The following is a 21,146-nucleotide window of genomic DNA, read 5'->3' on the forward strand; positions in this document are numbered from 1 at the left end:
TAAAAATTTTAAATAAAAATTATTAGAATTTTTTTTAACTATATAAAACTATTGATTATTCTTGAATTCCAGAAATTCATTCTACAATAGGATATTAGGCTTCAGCTTCAGCTACAGATAAATACTTGATTTTCTAAAAACACATTTGGCATTTGCCCCAAATAAGTATTTGTTGTACCTCAAATATGCAGTAGTTTGCCCTGCAACTTGAAGTGCCAATGTCATAGCTTTAATATGTCTTTCTTATATAATTTGTTCCTTTTGCTACAAAAGTACCAATAGATTTTCCCATTTTTTTCCAAAATGGGAAAGTTATTTCTTCAGTAACTGCAGTCTGATAATTTAGTATTACTTTAGCACTTTACTTTTGTGTGTGTGATTCTGAATATTTTATTATTAATCACTGCTCTCTAAATGGCAGGGAATATATTTAATATTTTATTGAACTTTTCTATTCTGCAAAGACTGCTATAATTTAGGATGAATAAAATATAGTTCTTAACCTTGAGAAGCTTACATTCTAAATAGAGGAGGATGCAGATAACAGTTTTTAGGAACATGCATATGCTATATTGTGATATAAACATAGGAATTTGTAGGAGATGAAACTTAAAGGAATTATCTTTTGCTGTCTTAGAATAATTTACTGGCAGTTATGAGTTGGGAAAATGAGTTTATCAGATTGTATAAATTATAAAACTGAGGGCTTATGTAGATTTTGTAATCTTTCTTTTCTAATTACTTATATAGTTATATATTATTTTTGTGAGTACATAACTCTCATTTGCTGAATTATTCTCTGGACTATTTGAGATGTGAAGGACAGGTTGTTTGGGTATTCTGACATATTCAGAAATGAAGGTATTTTCTATTAGTTACGTATTGCTTTGTCTTTATTCTTTAATTCTAATCAATCATGTATTTATTCAAAGGACTTTTTATTTAGAGAGATAAATGTTTTGACTTTTGGTAGATATTATGGTAAAGGAATAACTCACTGAAATGACTTCTGTATTATACATGGAACTTTGAACATCATTTTCTAGGATTCATGACCTTCCTTGTGTGTACATTGAATACAGATTATTAAAGATAACCGTAAAGTGAGTTTTATCTCCAGACAAGTATCAGAAGGTAAAATTCTCAGAGTTTTCTTTAATAAGTTATACAGCTGCAGTTTGCAAGAAGGTAAGCCAACCTGTTTTCATAGTTGATTGTACCACCTGTTTGAGTAGTTGATTGGGGGTAGACCTTTGTCAGAGCAGATTTTTTAATGAATTTGAAGAAAATGTAAAGAAGATTGACCCATAATATAGAATCTTGCTTTCATGTTCATAATAAAAGAAGATTTGTGTTTTCCTACTATCAAATTGTTTAAATTAATTTATTACTGAGGTCTTAAATTACAACCTGGTGTTTCATTTTTCAATAACTTTACTGACTACATTGCCATTGAGATGATTTAAACAATTTAAAATAGGCCTACTTAAAGTTTTGGCAATATTTCATCCTCTGATTACATTTATCACTTAGAAGAAGGCAAAACATGATTCTAAACTAAATCAGGAAATTGCCTAGTACTTATTTTGAATAAATGAGGATGAGTTCAAGATTGGAAAAGCCAGGATTTTTTGGCAGATTGTCCTCTAATGTATTCTTCAGCAGATTGAGCATCTACTGTATTTGTTTCTCAAGTTGCTTTTTGATATGTGTTTACCAAAAATAGACTATTATGCCTAAGAAATGGAAAGCAATATGACGATTATGTTGTATAAATAGAGGGAATGCATTTAAAAAGAGAGATTTTTTTCATTCCTTTCCTTGTTCCAAGTTAGAAGTAAAATCTAAAATCATCAGTATGTATATTTAATAACTCACCGTAGATATTTTTGTATAATAATGTCAATATACTCTCCATTTCTAGAGAGAATAGTACTCTGCATCACCAAGTGGAACAGATGCTTCAAAAAATTTCTCCTCTGCAGAAATGTCAGGAAGAACTGGGGTCTTTAAAAGCAGAGTTAGAAGAGAAAAAGGTAACTAAAATTTTTTTTTGAAAAGGTTTATGATCAATAAATTAGGAACAGCTCATTCACTATAACTGGGACAAGGGGGAGTTTTTATGCATTTAAAAAAGGAAATAAATGTTAGTCAAGAACTCTTTAAGTGTATGTATTACTGTCCTTGGAGAACATTGAACTAATTGATAATTGGCTTAATCTTTACAGTGATTATTCGCTCTGCAATACTGTGTCAGTTCCTATGCTTTTTGGGAGGATCAGGATCAGTAGAGGAAACTTCTAGCTGTGAATTTTTATGGTTTTATGTATTCTGCATTAATTGCTTTTTCACATCTCTTTTGCCTTAAGTGTAAAATAACACACAAAAATTTCAACTTTAAAGGTAGAGGAATCGTGTGTGAGAGAGAGTGCAGGAGAGAATTTGATTTCTTCGGTGGCTCTGGTGTAGCCCTGGTGAGCCCAGTGGTGAGAGAAGCCACAAGGAACCAAACATGATTACAAAAAAAAAGTGAAATTTAAAAGGATGAAACAAAGGTGGCAGGGTTATAGAGGTAAAAGTGTGCAGACATTGCTTGAAACATTGACTAGTTTGAATTATGAGAGCAGGTTCTTTAAAGGACATCTTAACGCAGACCAAGGCAGAGGCCCTGTGTGCTTCATTCACCACTGGGCTCCCCTTCTATGGGGGATACACAAAATGAGAGTCTTTCAATAATATATCCCATGCTCTTATAAATGTTCAGGTTAGAGGTTATTTCCTGTGCACAGGAGGATGATGTGTTTGATCTTTTCGAGTGATACTTACTAAGCTGAAATGGAGTGCTGGGAGAAGATATCCACTTCAGATATGAAAATCTGATTAATGTATCTTGAAATGGAGGCTCTTCTTCTTTTCAAAGTCAAATTAATATTATTAGATCATTAAATATGAAATGTCTGATTTTGAATCAAAAGTTTAGTTTATTATATCTCAAACAAGAAACAATACAATTAATCAAAGTACGTGCCTAAGTTATCAACACAGTTTTGCCATCTTAAGGGTAGCTTATTGTGCCTGCAGTGAAGAAGCCTGGAGAGTGAGTGGCATTGAAATCACAGAAGTCGGTTTCCACAGCTTGTTGAGAATTAAATATTTTTCCTTGGAAGAAGTGGTCCAAAGCCTGGAAGAAGTGGGAGTCAGTTGGTGCAAGGTCTGGTGAATACGGTGTATGACGGAGTTTCCAAGTCCAGCTTCTATAGTTTGAGCAGCATTGTTTGTGTGACGTGGTCAAGCGTTGTCTTGTAAGAGAATTGGCCTGTCTCTAGTGACCAATCTCAGCTGCTTAATTGCAAGCATCCCTATCGTTTCATCCAATTGGTTGCAATAGTCATTGGTAATCGGTTGACCAGGTTTCATGAAGCTGTGGTGGATAACACCAATGCTGAACCACCAAACAGACACCATTACCTTTTTTTTGATGAATATTTGGTTTTGGACTGTGTTTTGGCCTTTCATCTTCATCCAGCCATTGTGCTGAATGCTTGTAATTGTCAAAAAACAATCTATTTTTCATCATACATAGCAATACAGTGTAGAAATGGTTTGCCTTTATGTCATGACAGTGAAGAAAGGCAAGCTTCAAGAAGATTTCTCTTCTGGTGCTTGTTTCATTCATGCGGTACCCATCTGTTCAGCTTCTTTACCTTGCCGATTTGTTTCAACTTATCCAATATTGTTGGAATAGTAACGTCAAACCTTGCTGCTAATTCACGGGTAGGTTGAGATGGATTTGCTTCCACTACAGCTTTCAGCTCATCATTATCCACCTTGGTTTCAGGTCACCCACATGGCTCACTTTCAAAATTAAAATCACCAGAATGGAACTTCTTAAGCCATTGACATACTGTGTGTTCATTAGCCACATCCTTCCCAAACACCTCGATAATATTTCAAGCTTTCTGCACTGCATTGGTTCCATGATGGACCTCATATGCAAAAATAACAAGAATTTTTGTCTTATCCATGATTTCACAAAAATTGCTCTAAAAAAACGTGAAAAATAATCACAAGCCAAAATGCACGTTTGAAAGACTGAGGATGTACCTTCACAGTAGGAAAAAAATACAAGAATTGTCAAAATGAAATGTCACATATTAACTGTCAAACTTTGTACTTAAGGAAATCATGCATTTCATACTTAATGACCTAATAGTAAAAGAGTTTGTTAAAAATGCTGTAAAATTGCTCTTCTGTATAAATTTTGGTTTATTCCATACAGGAATCTTAGAAGAGAATTCGTAGCTTTTACAGATAAAAAACATTTGAAGTCCATAAAGTTAGGCGGTTTAAATAAGACAAACTGTAGCCACCCTGGAACGATTCTCACTTCTCAACCTGTTCTTTCTAGGCTCATTTCATGAGGATATTTGTGCCTCTTGGTCTTCCTCAAATTGTGCTATTTGAGTAGTGACCTGTAGCTTTCCGAGATCTTTGACAGTACATATTTATTTTTCTATTTTGTAGAAATTCTTTGTTAGATATTTATGCTGTCAAAGTTAAACCCTGATTATATAATCTCTTTAGCCATATTTGAGAGGAAACACGAGCATCGGAGTCATACCTGAATGATAATTAGAGTTATACTTAATAGTAAACCCTAATTAGTCAGTCACTCAGTGACTGTGACTCTGGAAGAATAAGTCAACCTGTCAAACCCTCCAACTCCTCGTTTGTGAAAAAGGGATAATAAAGCTTATCTCTCAGAGCTATTGAGATTAAAGTAATATTTGATACATATATTATAATGGAACACTCAGTAACAATGCCTTTCCCATTTCACAGTGGCTGCCACTGTGTTATTCACACATTTTTCCCAGTTATTGTTAAGTAAAATGATTTGTTTTATATTTTCCATAGCTATACAGATAGCTAATATTTATTAAGTTCTAAAATTTCTTTAGGTTATATTGATTTTAATTGATTGAGAGAAAAGTATTAGCTATCTGGTATTTAAACCAATTTTTAGAAAGATTAAGAATTACTACAAAATTAGTATATTGTTTTAAGTTTTATAGCTTTTGTTTATACTCTTAGTCATATTACATCTATTAAGAATCTGGTTACATCCATTAAAATGTTCAGTGAATTATACTTTGATTTCCTGCCTAATTCATTTGGTTAATTTCACACTGTTAAAGGATGATAATTTATTTAGCTTATCAAGATCAAAACAAGTTATGGCCAATGGTCAGTGACTTTCAGTTGACAATATTTATCTATTTCTTTTTTAGAGTTCTCTAAAGTTGTATCAGGATACTCATCAGGAATATGCTCGGGTAAAAGAAGAATGCTTAAAAAGTGATGCTCAGTAAGTGATTTTAAAATTACTATAGAAATAAGGTCTTCATCTTTGAAAATAGGTAATCTTTAAATCAATAGTGTTCTTTTTTTATCTGTCTTTGGACATTTTGCTTATAATTAGCTATGTGATCTTGAATTATTTAATCTCTCAACCTTGATTTCCACATCTTTAAATTATCATACTTACTTTGAAGGGTTACAAAGAAGACTAAATAAATCATCATCTATTAAAGGGCTGCACAAAGAACTCCATAAGTTTTTATATTTCTCTCTCTCTGTATATTTATATATGCATGCATGTGTGTCTCTGTATAAATTATAGTTATTGGCTCCTTTCTTTGCACCAGTACTTTAACAGATATCATGTGGAATGAGTGTCTTTGTTGCCATTGATAAAAAGGGCTGTTCAGAAGCATCTTCTTGATTTTGAAGTTTGATACTACATTCATGTTATTCCCCAAATATACATGTGAGCTAGGCATACAGTAGTTAAATGTGGATGTGATGTAGCAGTGACTCAGAGTTACTTGCCTTCTCCAATTCTCAGAAATCCATCTTAAAACAAGTGCAGTTCTCCAACCATTGCCTTCCCTAAAGTGGTGCTGTGAACATAACACCATTCATGCTCCTGAAAAGTAACATTGACTTATTAGGCGCTGGACTGACTCTTGGAGACCATCTGGACACATCTGCTGGGCTCCTAGATGATGCCATTGCAGTGCAGGGGAGGGCCCAGATGTACTCCTGGCAGAGCCTGGATAGGTACATAGCATGTGTTTCAAATGGAAAAGACAGATTGCTTTACTTCAATGTGGAGATACTGCACACTAAACAGTTTGTTATTCTTTCTTAGATTGATACCATCAGAACTGAAAATTTCTTCGTTATGTAAATCTCAGTTATTAAAAAAAGCTACCACAAATTGCAATATCATATTTTTTCTGTTACATTATTTTTTGCAATTTAACTTACAAAATTTTATTATTAGGAAGAAGAAACTAGAAGCTAAGGTGAAGAAGCTGGAAGGTAATTGGCACTATTGTTACCTGGCTAATGGAAGTCATTGGTCATTATGCAAATCATTGGTAACCATGAGGTTGTACTACTTGATCAGATAGTTGAGTCGTGGTTTTTGATGGCACTTCCTTGGATGATTTCATTAAGGGTTCTGTTAGAAAGATGTGTGCATACTATACTCTCAGTCACCAGATAACATAGAGATGGAATGTGGCAAATCTCTGAGATGTTATTGCACTCAAAGTAGTAAAAGCAGGCCATACTTTTGATATAAAAGCAGTAATTAACGAAAGGATTTAATTTTGAAAGTTGAATCTCATGGGGCTTTCTCATTGTTTCCTAATGAAATATATGGTTAGTAGAAAAGGTTATATGCATAGTATTAAGAAATTAATGTATTTACATAGTTATAACACCCCCATAGAGAGGTTTCTGTGAGATCTTTACATTGGAGATTGTCTAATTTGTACCTGATCCTCCGTGTACCCGACCATCTTGTTAGGGTCTAATCTACAATGAGTAGGCAGAGTGTAAAGGGGCCACATAAGAATCTATCAAGTCCTTGCATTTCAGCTAATAACCCTTTCTGATTCCTGAATCCATAGGAATTGAACTCAAGATCTTTTCATTTGCTTTTTCTTCCCTTCATTGTGTGGTTGGGGCACAACATAATGTCAGATAGAGACAACAGGGCCCTGCCAGATCCCTTCTGCACATGGAGCTCCTGTACTCCAGCCCGGACGGCAGCAGTCCTACCTGCTGTGCGTTTCCAACCCATGGGACTGCTGGCTCTCTGGTTCACAGGTGGCTTAGTGTCATCTAGAGTGTGAAGTAAGACTTTAAATTTAGTCTTAGGACACATAGAATTCTGTCTCAGGACACATAGAATAGCAGTTGTTGAAATTATCTCCAGTCACTAATTTATGTAGATTGAGCCAAATAGTTTAGACTTAAATTCAGTTTTTCCTCTGATTTGATTGTTGCATGACAGTATAGGAGTTAGTACAGCATTACTATGTTTTGAGTATTGGCTTCTCTCGCTAGATGTGGAGATGTGTCTACTGTATATCAGGAAATGTTTTTAAAGTGCCCTGAAATGCCTGTGAGACTATATGCAACTTTTAGAATATACTTTCATGAAGCAAAAATGTAGCCTTTATTTTTTATATAACAAATATATATGTATATGTTTTAAGTGATATGGCATAATAAAGATTATTAAATAAAGAAATATTCAAACTGTTAGAGGAGTCAGGAGGTGATTATTAATAAGGTGCTTTATGGGATTTTACTTAGTAATTGTGTATGAGCACATTTATGTAAAGCTAATACTGGTCAGATTCTTACTGGTATGTCTGGACCATTTAGTGCTTCAGAACCAAAAACTAGAATGAAGGAGTTGCTGCAGGTCTAGGGAAGAACTATAAAAATAACTAAAAAGAGGATGTCTAACAAAGGTTTTAGGAATTATGGTTTGTTAACTTGTTAAAGAGATCCAGGGGGAAGAGTAATATCTATAATAAGCATTGAGAAGCTCTCCCATCCCCCCACCAGATAGACAATGGGGTCAACTCTATACTGAAGTAGAATCATAGTTCTTAAATTTCTCAGACTTTAAGGTTGTTGATTACTAAGATAGGAAGAACAAGGGGTTACCACGGCATCTCCCTCTCATGCACTGGGCTCTTGCCTAACTGGAAGGGTTTGGGATGGCCGTGCCTACTTTGGAAAGAATTGTTAAGGCTTATTCCACTTCTATGGATTTATAAATGACAGTGAAAAAAAGAAGTGTTCCTGCATTCACCCCTGACTGATAAAATACTGAAAGAGCAATAAATTTGTACAAAGTTTGTTTCAGAGTTTTAAGAAATGAGAAAAACTTGTAATAGATTAGATTTTGAGTATTTCATTAAGCATAGTAGTAAAGTTAGTAAATTGATTTTCTCTCTCTATTGATTCATTGCACTTTTTAAATGAAGAGGCTGCCGTCAAGCAAACTCAGGACTTCAAGCAACTGAGAAATGAAAAGAAAATACTTGAAAAGGAATTTAAGAAGACACAGGTACTAGATAAACACAATGCACAGACCTTAAATTCCTGGCTCCAGGGCTCCTGCAGTGTCTCTGTGTTGTAACTATGTAGGCGTCAGGTATGAGCACCTGGCAGAGGCAGTCACAGTTGCCTGTTAAGTTGCACCTTTTACATTTGGTCCAGAATGACTGCATTTCTTATCCAGCATAAACACTATTAGTGCTTTGTTTTCACAGGAAAGGCTTGACGAATTTTCTAAACAGAAAAATGAAAAAGGTGAGTATTTAGTTAAAGCTTACATAAAAATTATTTTCATATGCAGGATTTTTTTTTAAAACTATTTTTTCTCCCTTTAGAGTTGAGACATATTGGAACACAAATTTCAAGTGATTCATATGGAAGCATAGATAAAAGTGAGTATATTACAGCTTTTGTTTTAATGCTTTAAATTACTTTTAGTGGTTTGGGAGGCTACATGTTGCTTTTATATGTGATTGTGGAAATGCCAGGGCTTAGTAGATATTTCCTGTTGGAAGACAACATATATTATGTGTCTTCATTAGATTCAAATATATGGTCAGCTTATTGTCTTATAAAATAATATAGTGAATGATAGCATCAAAAGCAATATTGTTGGGAAAGGAAAACTAGTTAGAGATATAATTTCTGCACTTTTCAATTGTAATAAGTATTGATTTTCTTGCCAGATTATAATTTATTAAATTAATTTATTAAATTTTCTAGGTGCCAAATATCTAAAAAATGTTGAAGTCAGATAGGAATATTGTAGAGTCAAAGCCCTGTAGTATATTTTCAGAAGATAGAAGAATTTAGGGGAGGCCTAAAGTTTAAAAGAAAAGTAAACTCTGGTGGTAGTGGAACAAGGGAAATACAAATGTGTACATGCGCATTTTATTACTGAGTGCCTTATAGATGAGAAGTCTAACTTGAGAACTTGAGAAATTGGAGTTTTCACTTCAGTACTTCCATTTATTATGTGACCCTTGGCCATTTACTTCCCTTTTTTGTGTTTTCATTCTTCCTTTTAAAAATGGAGATTATGAATTTGAATTTCCACTGTATCTTACAAGTTTTGGGGGGGATAAATTTTAAATGTTTAATACGTAAGTAATGGTAATTCATGCCACTTACGTGTTGTTTTTCTCTAAGTGGAAATGATTAAAAACATTTAAGTTGTTGTATGCAAGTGTATAGTGTTTCTTAAGTAACCATTATCTTTTTATTTCTTCTTTAATTTTTTTTTATTTAATTCAGCGCACAAATTCATGTTTCCCTTGGCCTAATGCTTTCATAGTCCACATCTTTCAGCTGCCTGGGCACTAATTGGTCACTTAATACTATCGCTAATAAATAGTTCCATGTGCTTTCTACTCTGTTCTTCCTGCTGTTGTGTGTGGAAAGTGAGACTTTGAGATGGCTGAGAGAAATAGAAGACTTGACAACATTTTGCATTCCCAACCAACAGTCAGCTTTTGAATTGAGTCGCCTTCTCTTTTGGACTGACAGATGGGTTTCAGGATTCAGCTGCTCCCAGGCCTTGCTATTCACAGCAGAACCCCTCTACCCACTTCCATAGCTGCTCTCTATCCCTGCATTCTGTGTGATGTTTCTCAAAGAACTTGTTCCTACCTCACGTAAAATTATTTTATGTTTTGTTTTTATCTACCATCATGATGAGGGCAGGGATATTGTTTGTTGTACATTTTATTTTCTCCAAATAAATAAATGAAGTCTTTAGGAATCTGCTGATTATTTAGCTGTGGACCTTGATGGGTTTGAAACCTAATTCTTAAGTGTATTGTTAACATTTTTCCTTGTTAATACTTGACTTCTGGAAGAGATTTGTAATGTAGACACTAAAGAATATTGGGTTGACTTCACTTTACAGAAAGGATACCCAAGTACAACCTTCCCTTTCCTTCCCTTCAAATTCCAATAAAAATGACCAAAAGTAAAAATATATTTTTAGTAGGTCTCCTGGATAGTTAAAAAGTTTTCTATCTATAGAGGAAATTAATGAGGAAGATGTACAGGAGGAGGTATCAATTGGTGATGAAACCCACAATTGCAGAGAAAATAGCAACTCTGAAAAAGCAAGTTTTGCGGAATCCAGAGTTTCCCCAAATCAGAGGTGGCAGGGAGTAGGAGAAGGAGCAGGACATTAGTGTTTTGCCAGGTAATTGATTAAAGGGTGAAAAGTGTGCCAACCTGCTGGTTTCAAAAACTGTTTCTGGCCTTTGCCCATAGATTGGCCCTTGCCCATAGACTGGCCCAAGTTTAATTTTTTAGTGTTAGCTACGACATGGAAGGTAGCCAGAGTAGGTGTGGTTGTCCGAAAATTAGGTAATTATGGCTGCTTTGAGGGATAGTCCCTCCTGTCCCCAGAAAATAAGATACTTACATACTCCATGTAAACCCCCACAACTGCATTCACTCACTGCTGCTTCTGCCTCAAAGTCAGGGTTCTATAGGTTTGTGAAACCAGAGTCTACATTTATTGCCAAAGGAATAGGACTGAAAATGTAAGCTGCAGAAATACGCTTTGGCTACCAAAGGTGTTCTGCCTAAACACATCTAAAACTTAGAGAAAAAGTGGTGACAAGAAAGGCACCAGATGCAAGAAGACAGAGGAAACAGTTTTAAATCATGAATGAGGAGAAAATGTTAACAATTGAATTATTCTTAGAGAAAATCAAAGAATATATCCATAGGCTGCTGCTATGCAATTGAACCTGTTGGGGATCTTGAAAATTAAATGCATAAATAAATAATAGAAAAGCAGAATTGTTGGATGGACAAATAGAAAATCAGTTCATTTAACCAAGAGATTAAATTCTAGGTGCCTGTGAGAATGTGGTGCAAAGCCACAGACACATGAAAGGTACTGGAGAAAATACAAAGATTACAAGGAAGAGCCAGGCGTGTCAGTATTCCTCTACTGGGACTCAGAGGGGAGAACAGAATCAGAAGGAGAGAAGAAGGTCAAGAAGTAATGGAAGGAAACATCCTGAGCAGAAAACACATGTAATATTTGTATCTGTAGAGTGTGATTTTTGTGTGTAGTCTCCATCTCTGACATGTTTGTAAGAAATATACCTAAAAGCAAATGAAGCAGGAAGATTGAATATAGAGGAATGGATACAGATATTTCAAGCAATGCTAACATCGGAGCAGTCATATAAGGCAAAAAATAATTTAAACTTAGAAATGAGTTTACATGGTTAAAAGGCTGATTAAAGGTATAATTCACCAAGAAGATACTCTGTCATGTACCTAAGAGGATGAAACCGTGTCAAGCAAAATTCTTAGAAATTTTAGGGGGAATAGCCAAATCTTTTCTTCAGTGTTTCTTAGAAACACAGAGTGAAAGCAAATGAGTGGAATTGAAATCATAATTCCAAGATTGATAATTTACATACAACTCTTTGTAAACCACATACCTAGAGTTCTTTAAAACATTTTGCAAACATATATAATTGACTAACATAACAAAAATGTACAATTTAATATGAGATATTAATAAAAATCCCCCTCCCTCTACAAAAACAAAACCTACAAAATTTACCTAGTAACTAAACACACAAACCCCTCTTGGATAACAAATAAAACTGAAATACTAAACTGTTTTGGAAATAAACAATAGGGCAGTATTTTTTAAAACCTTCTAGATGTAGCCAATTCCTTTGATATGGAAAGGAATGTTTTATGGCCTTAAGTGATCATTTTAGAAATCAAGAAATACATAAAATGATGTGTTTATCTGAAGAAGGGAATTGATGAAGATGGAAGTTAATTGAAATAGGACATAAAGCAATTTGGAACTTTTAAAACTGATAGCTGGATCTTTGCAATGCTGATTAAACCAACAACTCTATGGCAAGTTTAATCTAGAGAAGAAGGACAAAGAAAATGCCAGTAGCACCAAGACTGAGAAAGCTATAAAACTACAGAGGAGAAATTTCCTAATTCACAAGTTCGTATTTAAATGTGAGAATATAGATGAAATGGACCATTTTCTAGGAAAACATGCTCAAATTGACTCAGAATAGTTGCTAAAGATCTAATAGCATAATAAATTCAGGTAGCTTATGGACAAGCTCTGTAAAGCCTTCAGTGAATAACTAGTGTCTTTATGTTTCAGAACTTAGAAAATAAGGAATGGTTCCACCTCATTCTCTTAGGCTAGCATAACTCTGTGCCAAAACCAATTATGAATAACATACACACATATCCTCAAGACTCAGAACTTTTGTCACTTGTTAATATAGCTGCAAAAATACTAAATAAAGTTTTAAGAAATCAAATCCATGAGTAATTTAGAATACAAGCAAATTATGCCTTAACAGTTTATCTCAGGAATACTATAGGTGGTTCAGAGGATGTAAAGCCAACACCTATTCCTTAAAAAAAAAAGTGGTGAGAGAATAGTAAAAAACAATTTGAACCTGAGAAAGTTGAAATATTAAAAGTATAGTCAATTGCTGTCAGAAACAAAGGTAAGCATGTTGTTTTTTACTCTCATTACTTACATACTGAAGGCTCTAACCAGTGCAGCAAAATAAACACAAAAGAGTAAGAGTTGTAAATGTTAATAAGAAAGAGTCAAAATTGTCATTATTTCAGATTATATGACTAATCTAGAGAATCCAGAAGACTCAGGTAGAAACAGAAGTGATAGGAACTTGGTAAAGTGAGCATATAGAGTGAACTTACATAATGTACTATTATTAACCTGTCAGAAAAGAAGTGGAATAAGAACAACAACCTATTCTCACATGGCAGCTGAACCAGCAGATGTCTAGGAAAATATCTAAAAGCAGTGTGTAGTACCTCTATGAGGAAAACTAAACCATTCCTGAAGAGTATTACAGACTCAGACTATGAAGATGTACATTTTCCCTGAATATATTTATAAATATACAGACTCACTCAAAATCCCATTAGATTTTCTATGGAAAAGGACAAGCAGATGGTGAAGGTTTATCGGGAAGCATACGTGTTTGGAATAGTAAAATTTTTAAAAAGGAAAAAAACAGCCAAGATCATGCCCTGATAGGTATAAGAGAAACCTATGATGATTAAAGAAGTATGGCATTGATACAAAAACAGACAAGGCAATGGAGTAGAAAAGAAATTTCATAAATGCATAAGTCCAGAAATACTCATAAATGCCTTACAGTTTGATAAAAGGAAGCATATTAAAGGAAAGATGCGATTCGATTTAATGAGGTTTTATCTTCACAACTAAGTACAAAGCCACACTGAAAACTGAAGATTTGTTTTCTGCTTTGTTGGGAATGGATAGTTTTTTTGTTTTTTGTTTTTTTTGTGGTCAGATTAGAGGTAATGACTCTCAGAATAGACATAGCTCTGGTTATAGCCTCCGTAAGAATGGATAAGTAACTTTTTTTCTTTTTTTTTAAGGTTCCTTGTTTGCTGCTTTGGGTATACCTAATAAGCAGGGATCCTGGTCAGGTCATTTAAGCAAAGGGGATTACAATATTTGGAAGCAGGCTTTTGGGTAGGTTAAATCACAATGTAGATAAGCTATGTGATCCCAGAGTTTTTGAATTCAAAAATGGATGTACCTGGCACACGGTGACAATCAGGAGGTTGAATTGGCTCAGAAGAGGTGGGGAATGTCCAGCCTTTCAGAATTATCTATAACTGCCCTATGCGTTTGTCCTGGTCCCTTTCCATTTTTTGGAGTGGTGCAGTTTGCCGGCTTAAATAGGGCTAACCTATTTCAAAGTCTGTGATTCCCTGGAGATACTTTGGTTTAAACGATTGGTCTTTGTAGCCTTTCTTGATTTCAAGTTTCACTAATTTTAATAAATGCTCAAGGTTAATTTAAAAACTTAAGTTTAAGGAAACTATGATAGAACTTTGAGGTGACCTGAAAGTTAATACTCAAAGCTACTTTTAGTTGAATTTTAATCAGTGTGTGTTGTCTTTATATACATTTCACCATAAGCTATTCATATTTTTATTCTCATGAATATTTTTTTGCTTTGGAAGGTTTTTTTGGAATTTGTGTACTTAAAAAAGCTTTAAAACCATAGTATAATATTCTTAATGTTACATTAATTTCATTAGGGCTATTTTAATTATAACTGCTCTTGGCCTTTCAACTTGAATTCGTGGTTCTTAACCATTTTAGGAATCCAGACCCCTTTAAAAATTTATATAAATTCCAAAGGTTTTACTTTCCTTTTGAAAGCATGTGCTTCTCTCTGTTTGCTGTGTGTGATTATCTGTTGCTCTCCATATGCTCATGCACACACATTTTATCTCCCACCTCATTTCCATTGATGGATTTGCTACGATCCGTGAACCCCCACCAGGTTTATTATAGCATGCATAACTCTGATGACTTTTCTGATAACCTCATATAACTGAGGGATGCTCCTCTACTCTTCTTTATAGAATCCGTAGAGCCCAAATCCTTTGTACTGTATTGGTCATTAACTGTTTCCTTCCCCCATCTCACAGCACTCTGGAGAAAATATATTGGCCAAAGATTAATTTGTTTAAAATGTTGCAGCCCTTTGCGTTAATGAATTGTGCATAATGGTTGAGTTTGGGGAAGATGTTTAAGTTACCTAGTTTCCTAAGTTCCTAATAAATCTGATTTCACAGAGTTATATTTTGGCCTTGTGTAGGCTGAGCCAAATGATAAGACTTTAATGCTTGCTTTTTCACAGGAAAAGTAAAACTGCTTCTGAAGGAACTCTGGCTCTGTGTAAACACAACACACAGACTCCCTGGTGAAGGCAGCACATGTGTCCCAGGTAAGAGAGAAGCTTACAGAAGTACATTCCTGTACTTCTGTGTTGGTAAAATAGAAATGTTTGCCATAGACCTTGCAGCCTTTAGTTTTTAGTATCTCCTGATTTTACATGAAAAGAATTGAATAAACTAGAATAGGTACTTTTAATTATACAAAATGCCTTTCCCTTCAGTGTGACTTCTAACCTCAGTAAATGAATTTAGCTTTTAATCTTTTAATAGCAGCTTTCTTCTGAGAACATTCTAAGAAGCTGGAAGGACAGATACAGAGGCATGTTGAACAGGCATATGCGCCAGACCTGAAGGATGGACAGCTTTTCTAGATCATTTCATGAGTTTAATCAACCCATCAGCAATTTAGCTTCATGCATTTTTATGTAACTACCAGTTCTTTTTGCCTGAGCATCTTGATTTGCAGTGAAATGTCACAGAAGCATTCTACCAAGTTCACAGTTAGAGTCGATGTAGGATTTGTAAATAGATATTAGCCAAATACCTATTTGGAAGAGTGGAAGATAGCCGTCTTGCTTATAAGATTAAAGTGCTTCTTGTTTAACTTTTTGTCATTTTACTAATTTCTTATGGTTAGCTGCTGTGAATTCACAGATCATTAAGGATCTGAATCTATAGAAACACGTGCACCTGGTTTTCCTCTCAGGCTTCTGAAGACAAAGTTCCCTCAGAAAAATGTTAATAGGCAAGTTACTGATTCATATTTATGCCAAATCCAGAACTTGTCAGGTCTACAAAGGCATATTTGATGAGGTTCCTTTAAATAGACTTTTCCTTCAGTACATCTATTGGGTAATAGCATTGATAGTAACCAGGTGGTGCCTGCAACTCCTAGATGAGTCACTTCAGTTCAGAATTTCTCTATCTGTGTAGGCAGAAGCAACCTGGGGATCAGTCAGTAGTCTGTTTTAAGCACTTGGTTTTATGATATTATGTTATTAAAAGGGCTGTTGTTCGGTTAGTAATCTGATGTTTTCATTTAAAAACACGGTTTTGAGGGATAAATCTGTTATGTTAATTTTTTCAAGGTAGAAAGGGAAAACATGGTATTTTTATAATCTTATGCTATAAAACATACTCTTAAAAAAAAAAACTTTTTATTTATTTCACATGAGAACAGTTACAAAAATAATTCAGAGAACTCCCTTGGAACCCTTACCCAGATTTCCCAAATTTTCACATTTTCCATTACAAATGACCCAAACCAGAACATTTGGTGCAATCCTGTTCATTAAGGCTTAGATTTCCCCAGTTTTTCCACTGATGTGCCATTCCAGGGTCCAGTCCGTGACCCAGTTGCCTTTAGTGGTCATCATACTTTAATCTCCAGTCTGACAGTTTCTTGGTTTTCCCTTGTCTCTCGTGTCTATAACACTTTGAGAGAGTATTATTTTATAGAAAGCCTATTGTTCTGGCTTGTCTGACATTTTCTTTTATAGATTGAGGCTGTGTATTTATGGCAAGGACAGCACAGATGTTTCCCTCTGCTGGAGGTGTGGTGCTGGGGAGAAGTGTTATCACTGGGGAGGGTAACCTTGAGCACTTGTTTAAGATGGTGTCTGCAGTTTTCTTTATTGTAAAGTTACTTTTTTCCTAATGAATTAACTTGAGAAAGATATTTTAATAATATGTGAATGTTCTGTTTCTCTCAAATCGTCACCCACTGATTTTAGCATCCATCAGTGGATCTTTCTTACCTGCTACAGTTACTGCTTTGGTGTTTGCCAAATAGTGATTTTTGTATTTCTCTTATTTCTTGTGTATTTATTAATTAGAATTTTTCTGTAAAGAAGAGCTGTGTCCTTTCTCTATTTATTTATGTATTAGCTTATTTGTTTATGTCAGTACAGTCTCATAGATACTTATTCTATACATTATAATTCAGTGCTATCCTTATTTATTGTTTGAATTGCTCTAGCTTTGTGGGAACTTCTTCAGATTGTCTCGTGGGCCCTTCAGACATACTCCATCCTTTTTTGAGTACTTTACTTTCTGCTATCTCAAGATGATTCAGTCTCAACTTGTATTTTCCCCCCCCAGCTATCAACCACTTTTCCAAGGAGCCCAGGATTCTTTGTAAAACTTTTTTTTTAAGCTTTCGAATATGACAAATGATTATGGACCCATATGTCTTTGCTAATAATTAGTGCTACTGGAGTTCACCAAAATCAAGACCCAAAAGGGTTGGCTTTACTTTTATAGGAACTTTTCTGTTATATTGTCATATGAAGTATTCAGGTGACCTTGTCAGGTCAGGTCTCTCAGTTAGAGCATTGCATAGATATGGCCGTGGGTAGGCTTGATACTGGTTGATTTCAGATTACTTTTTGGACAGAGAAAATAGTGGCCCTTTCGACCTATATACACAAAGTTGTTTCTCTGCCAAATTCTGCTAGTTATATGGTAAGATTCACCAAGAGAATGAGTGAGTTAACAAGGCCTGTGACCACTTCTGCCAATGCCTTTCCAACTGTGCATTATAGTAATGGGTTGGTGGGTTGTCTCATCCATCCGCCCATCTACCTATCTGTCTCACTTTTCTCATTGCAGGGGTAGCATACTTATATGAAATATATTCACATACGTCTTCTAGGACATGTTCAGCAAAGAAATTAGCTACTTTTTTAAAAAACATTTCTACTTCTGGGAAGGGTAGGGTGGGATGAAGACAGGTTCATTAATGGTACAAAAATACAGTTAGGAATAAGATATGGCGTTTGATAGTACAGTAGGGTGACTATAGTTAACAATAATTTATTGTATAGTTCAAAATAGCTAGAAGAAAATAATTAGAACGTTCCCAACATAAATAAAAGATAAATATTTGAGATAATAGATGCCCCAGTTGCCCTGATTTGATTGTTACACATTGTATGCATGTATCAAAATTCACGCCTAACCTCAAATAATGTACAATTGTTGTGTGTCAAAAAATAAAATTTGAGTAGATAAAAAATATTTCTTACTTGGATTTAATATTTCAAGCATTTTAAGCTCTTAGAATGAGGTTTCTTTGTAAGTTTTCTTGATATTGTAAATATTTGATACCTACTTTTTTACCCTTCCACAGAAAAACCTGCCGAAGAAAACACCAGATCCAGAGTGTCTGGGAAAGATGGCACACTACCTCCAGCACAAGGAAGTCCTCTCAGGGCCTCAGATGTGCAGACATGCCTCACAGAACTGTCCATGGAGATAGCGGGTGACTTATCTTCATGTAAAAATGTGGAAAAAGAGAGGCCTGGTAGAGCAAATTATAGTATTGACCATGTTTTTAACGAGGATGGGAATCCTGAGGTTGTAATGCAGAGTCATAATGATGGTGACAGTACTGACTTTTCTGACCATGATCATTTTTTTGACGAAGATCTTCAGGCTGCAATTGACTTCTTCAAACTTCCCCCTCCGCTTCTGTCTCCAGTGCCCTCACCCCCTCTGATGTCATCACCACACGTGGCTTCCTTACCGTCTTCACTTGCACCTGTGAGTTTTGTTCTCTGAATTTGAATTAGCAAGTGGGCACATTGTCTATCCCAATATGTCATTGATACTCAAAGGGTATTTGTGGTATTCTGGCAAAGACTATTAATTTTAGCCAGTTTTATTAAGGAGTAACATGAGAATTTAAGAAGGCATGCCCAGTACCCCTTGGATCACCATATATAGGGTGATTTTTTTTTTTTTTTTTTTTTTTTTTTTTTTTTGAGTTTTGTTCTGTCTCCCAGGCTAGAGTGCAGTGGCATCATAATAGCTCACTATAGCCTCAAACTCCTGGCTCAAGCAATCCTCCTGCCTCAACCTCTCAAGTAACTGGGACTACAGGGGCGTACCACCATGCCCAGATAATTTTTCTAGTTTTCATAGAGAAGCGGTCTCGCTCTTGCTCAGGCTAGTCTTGAACTCCTGGCCTGAAATGATTCTCCTGCTTCAGCCTCCCAAAGTGCTAGGATTACAGGTGTGAGTCGCTGTGCCTGACCTGAATTTTTTCACTTTGTGTTATGGTTGCATTTTTTATTTGTCTTTATCCACAACCAAATTATAAGTTTCCTGTAGGAAGACTGTGTCTTCATTGTTTGTTCTTATCTCTAGCACAAAATAAATATGAAATGAGTAAATTAAATATATATTTGTATGCATGGAATTTTACAGTGATAGGAAAAGCCATGTGTACAGTATATATGCCCATTAACTTAGTGTAGCCGAGTTCTACACCTTTATTTGATGAATTCATCATCATACTATGTGCTTACAGAGTGCTTTGTAGTAGTTTCTTAGGAAGTTAGTCTTGATGAAGCAATTTGTATACTTTTTGGCTTAAGGAGCAGATAAATGTGTTCCCCTCCTTGGAGGCACTTTCTTGCTTTAGAAACATCACACGTCTGTTATGTTGCAGACACTGGGCTAGGCAGAGATGACCGTGGACGCAGTTGCTGCTCTGTTGGGTCTGTTGTGTGGAGGTGGGACCAGTAAGGGGGCAGACAAGGGCTCTGCTGTGCCCTGCAGTGCTGGGAAACTCTGCTGGAAAAGGACACAGAAAAGAAGCTCAGTCCTGAACGGAGACCAGGGTGGGGTGGGGTGCAGGGTGCTTCTGAAGGTAGGCCCCTCCTGAGTTGTGGAGAGTGAGTGAGGAAGTTTCGGGGAGGAGCTGTTCACACGGCATGTAGGACTGAGGGTGAGCACCTTGTTGGGAACATTTGTGCAGACCACATGAAAGGCCCGTGTGTGCCCTCCTAACAGGTTTCCGCTTTATCCTGAAGGCAATGGGAAGTCCTGACAAATGCAAAGAATGGGCTTGAAGATAGATTTTTATTTGAAAGTTTCAGGTTAGTCACAGTGTGAATGAACAGAAAGTGGGGACAGTCAGGAAATGGGCAGTGGTTTGAAAAGCAGTTTACTTGATTCTTGACACCTGAACCCAAGTTAGGGCATTAGGGTCAAAGAGGTGGGGACTGGTTTGGAAAGTGTTATGAGAGCACATAAGCAGCATTTGGTGACATTTTCGATGTTGTGGTTACGAGAGCTTGAGGAGTCAAAGATGTTCAAAAATAGCAAATATAAAAAGAGACCTTGTTTGGGTGGGAGAATAATGTGTACAGTGTTAGACATTAGGTGTGTGTGTGCACAGCCATGGTACAGTGGCAGATACTAGATATGTGTGTACACAGGTGTGGTGCTTAGAGGGCGACTGGTGGCACAAATGGTTAGAGCCTGTCGGGGTCTGAGTGCAGCAGAAGCCATGTGACTCTGATGTCATCCAGTAAGTGTGCAGGAGAAGAGGATGGAGGCCCAGTCTGAATCCTGGGGAACTGTCCCTATGTAAGTGACAGGTAGTAGAGGAGGGGTGAGGAAAGGAGATTGAAAAGAAGGACAGGAGAGCAGAGGAAAGCCAGGAAGTAGTAGTCCTCTAGAACAGTAGTCCCCAACCTTTTTGGCTCCAGGGACTGGTTTCATGGAAGACAATTTTTCCATGGACTGGGGGGCTGGCAAGGATGGCAAACGGTGGGGAAGTGGCTGTAAATACAGATGAAGCTTGCCTGGCACTCACCTCCTATTGTGTGGCCTGGTTCCTAACATGCCGGGGACTAGTACTGGTCTGCTGCTCAGGGGTTGGGGACCACAGCTCTAGAGTTCAGGAGAGGAAAGAATTCTTTCAGTAGGAGCAAGTCTATGTCAGCAGTTGTTAATCTTCACCAGTCCACTGTTTCCTTGCTGAATAGCAGCAAGGTGGTTGATGTTGTTATGTACCAGGTGGGCACATGCTAGAGACAGTTAACACAGGTAGGAGGAGACTAGTTGGGGGCCAGGCAGGGTTTCTGGAGCAGAGGTGGGTACTGGTTGGTGGAGGACAGGGGCTGGGAGGGAGGGAGCGATGTAAGGATGGCACAGGTGTGGTTGATGACAACAGCCGGGGAGCA

At 36.1% G+C, this 21,146-nt stretch overlaps 1 protein-coding gene across 5 annotated transcripts in view; it reads left to right on the top strand.

Moving 5' to 3' along the window:
* ICE1 (interactor of little elongation complex ELL subunit 1) overlaps nucleotides 1-21,146 on the top strand; it is a 64,482-nt gene that overhangs the window by 16,542 nt on the left and 26,794 nt on the right. For 3 of the 5 annotated variants that reach the window (XM_045565699.1, XM_045565700.1, XM_045565701.1), the window contains exons 4-12: nucleotides 1,170-1,188; nucleotides 1,925-2,036; nucleotides 5,292-5,368; nucleotides 6,350-6,387; nucleotides 8,358-8,440; nucleotides 8,646-8,685; nucleotides 8,766-8,822; nucleotides 15,135-15,221; nucleotides 18,302-18,714. In XM_045565699.1, the coding sequence (XP_045421655.1) occupies nucleotides 1,170-1,188; nucleotides 1,925-2,036; nucleotides 5,292-5,368; nucleotides 6,350-6,387; nucleotides 8,358-8,440; nucleotides 8,646-8,685; nucleotides 8,766-8,822; nucleotides 15,135-15,221; nucleotides 18,302-18,714 (926 nt within the window). Of the gene's footprint in view, nucleotides 1-1,169; nucleotides 1,189-1,924; nucleotides 2,037-5,291; nucleotides 5,369-6,349; nucleotides 6,388-8,357; nucleotides 8,441-8,645; nucleotides 8,686-8,765; nucleotides 8,823-9,684; nucleotides 10,140-13,854; nucleotides 14,063-15,134; nucleotides 15,222-18,301; nucleotides 18,715-21,146 lie in introns of those variants that run through there. The other 2 variants (XM_045565702.1, XM_045565703.1) reach the window with 2 other exon arrangements.

Source organism: Lemur catta, chromosome 12, assembly GCF_020740605.2.
Source record: "Lemur catta isolate mLemCat1 chromosome 12, mLemCat1.pri, whole genome shotgun sequence".
NCBI classification, from domain to species: Eukaryota; Metazoa; Chordata; class Mammalia; order Primates; family Lemuridae; genus Lemur; species Lemur catta.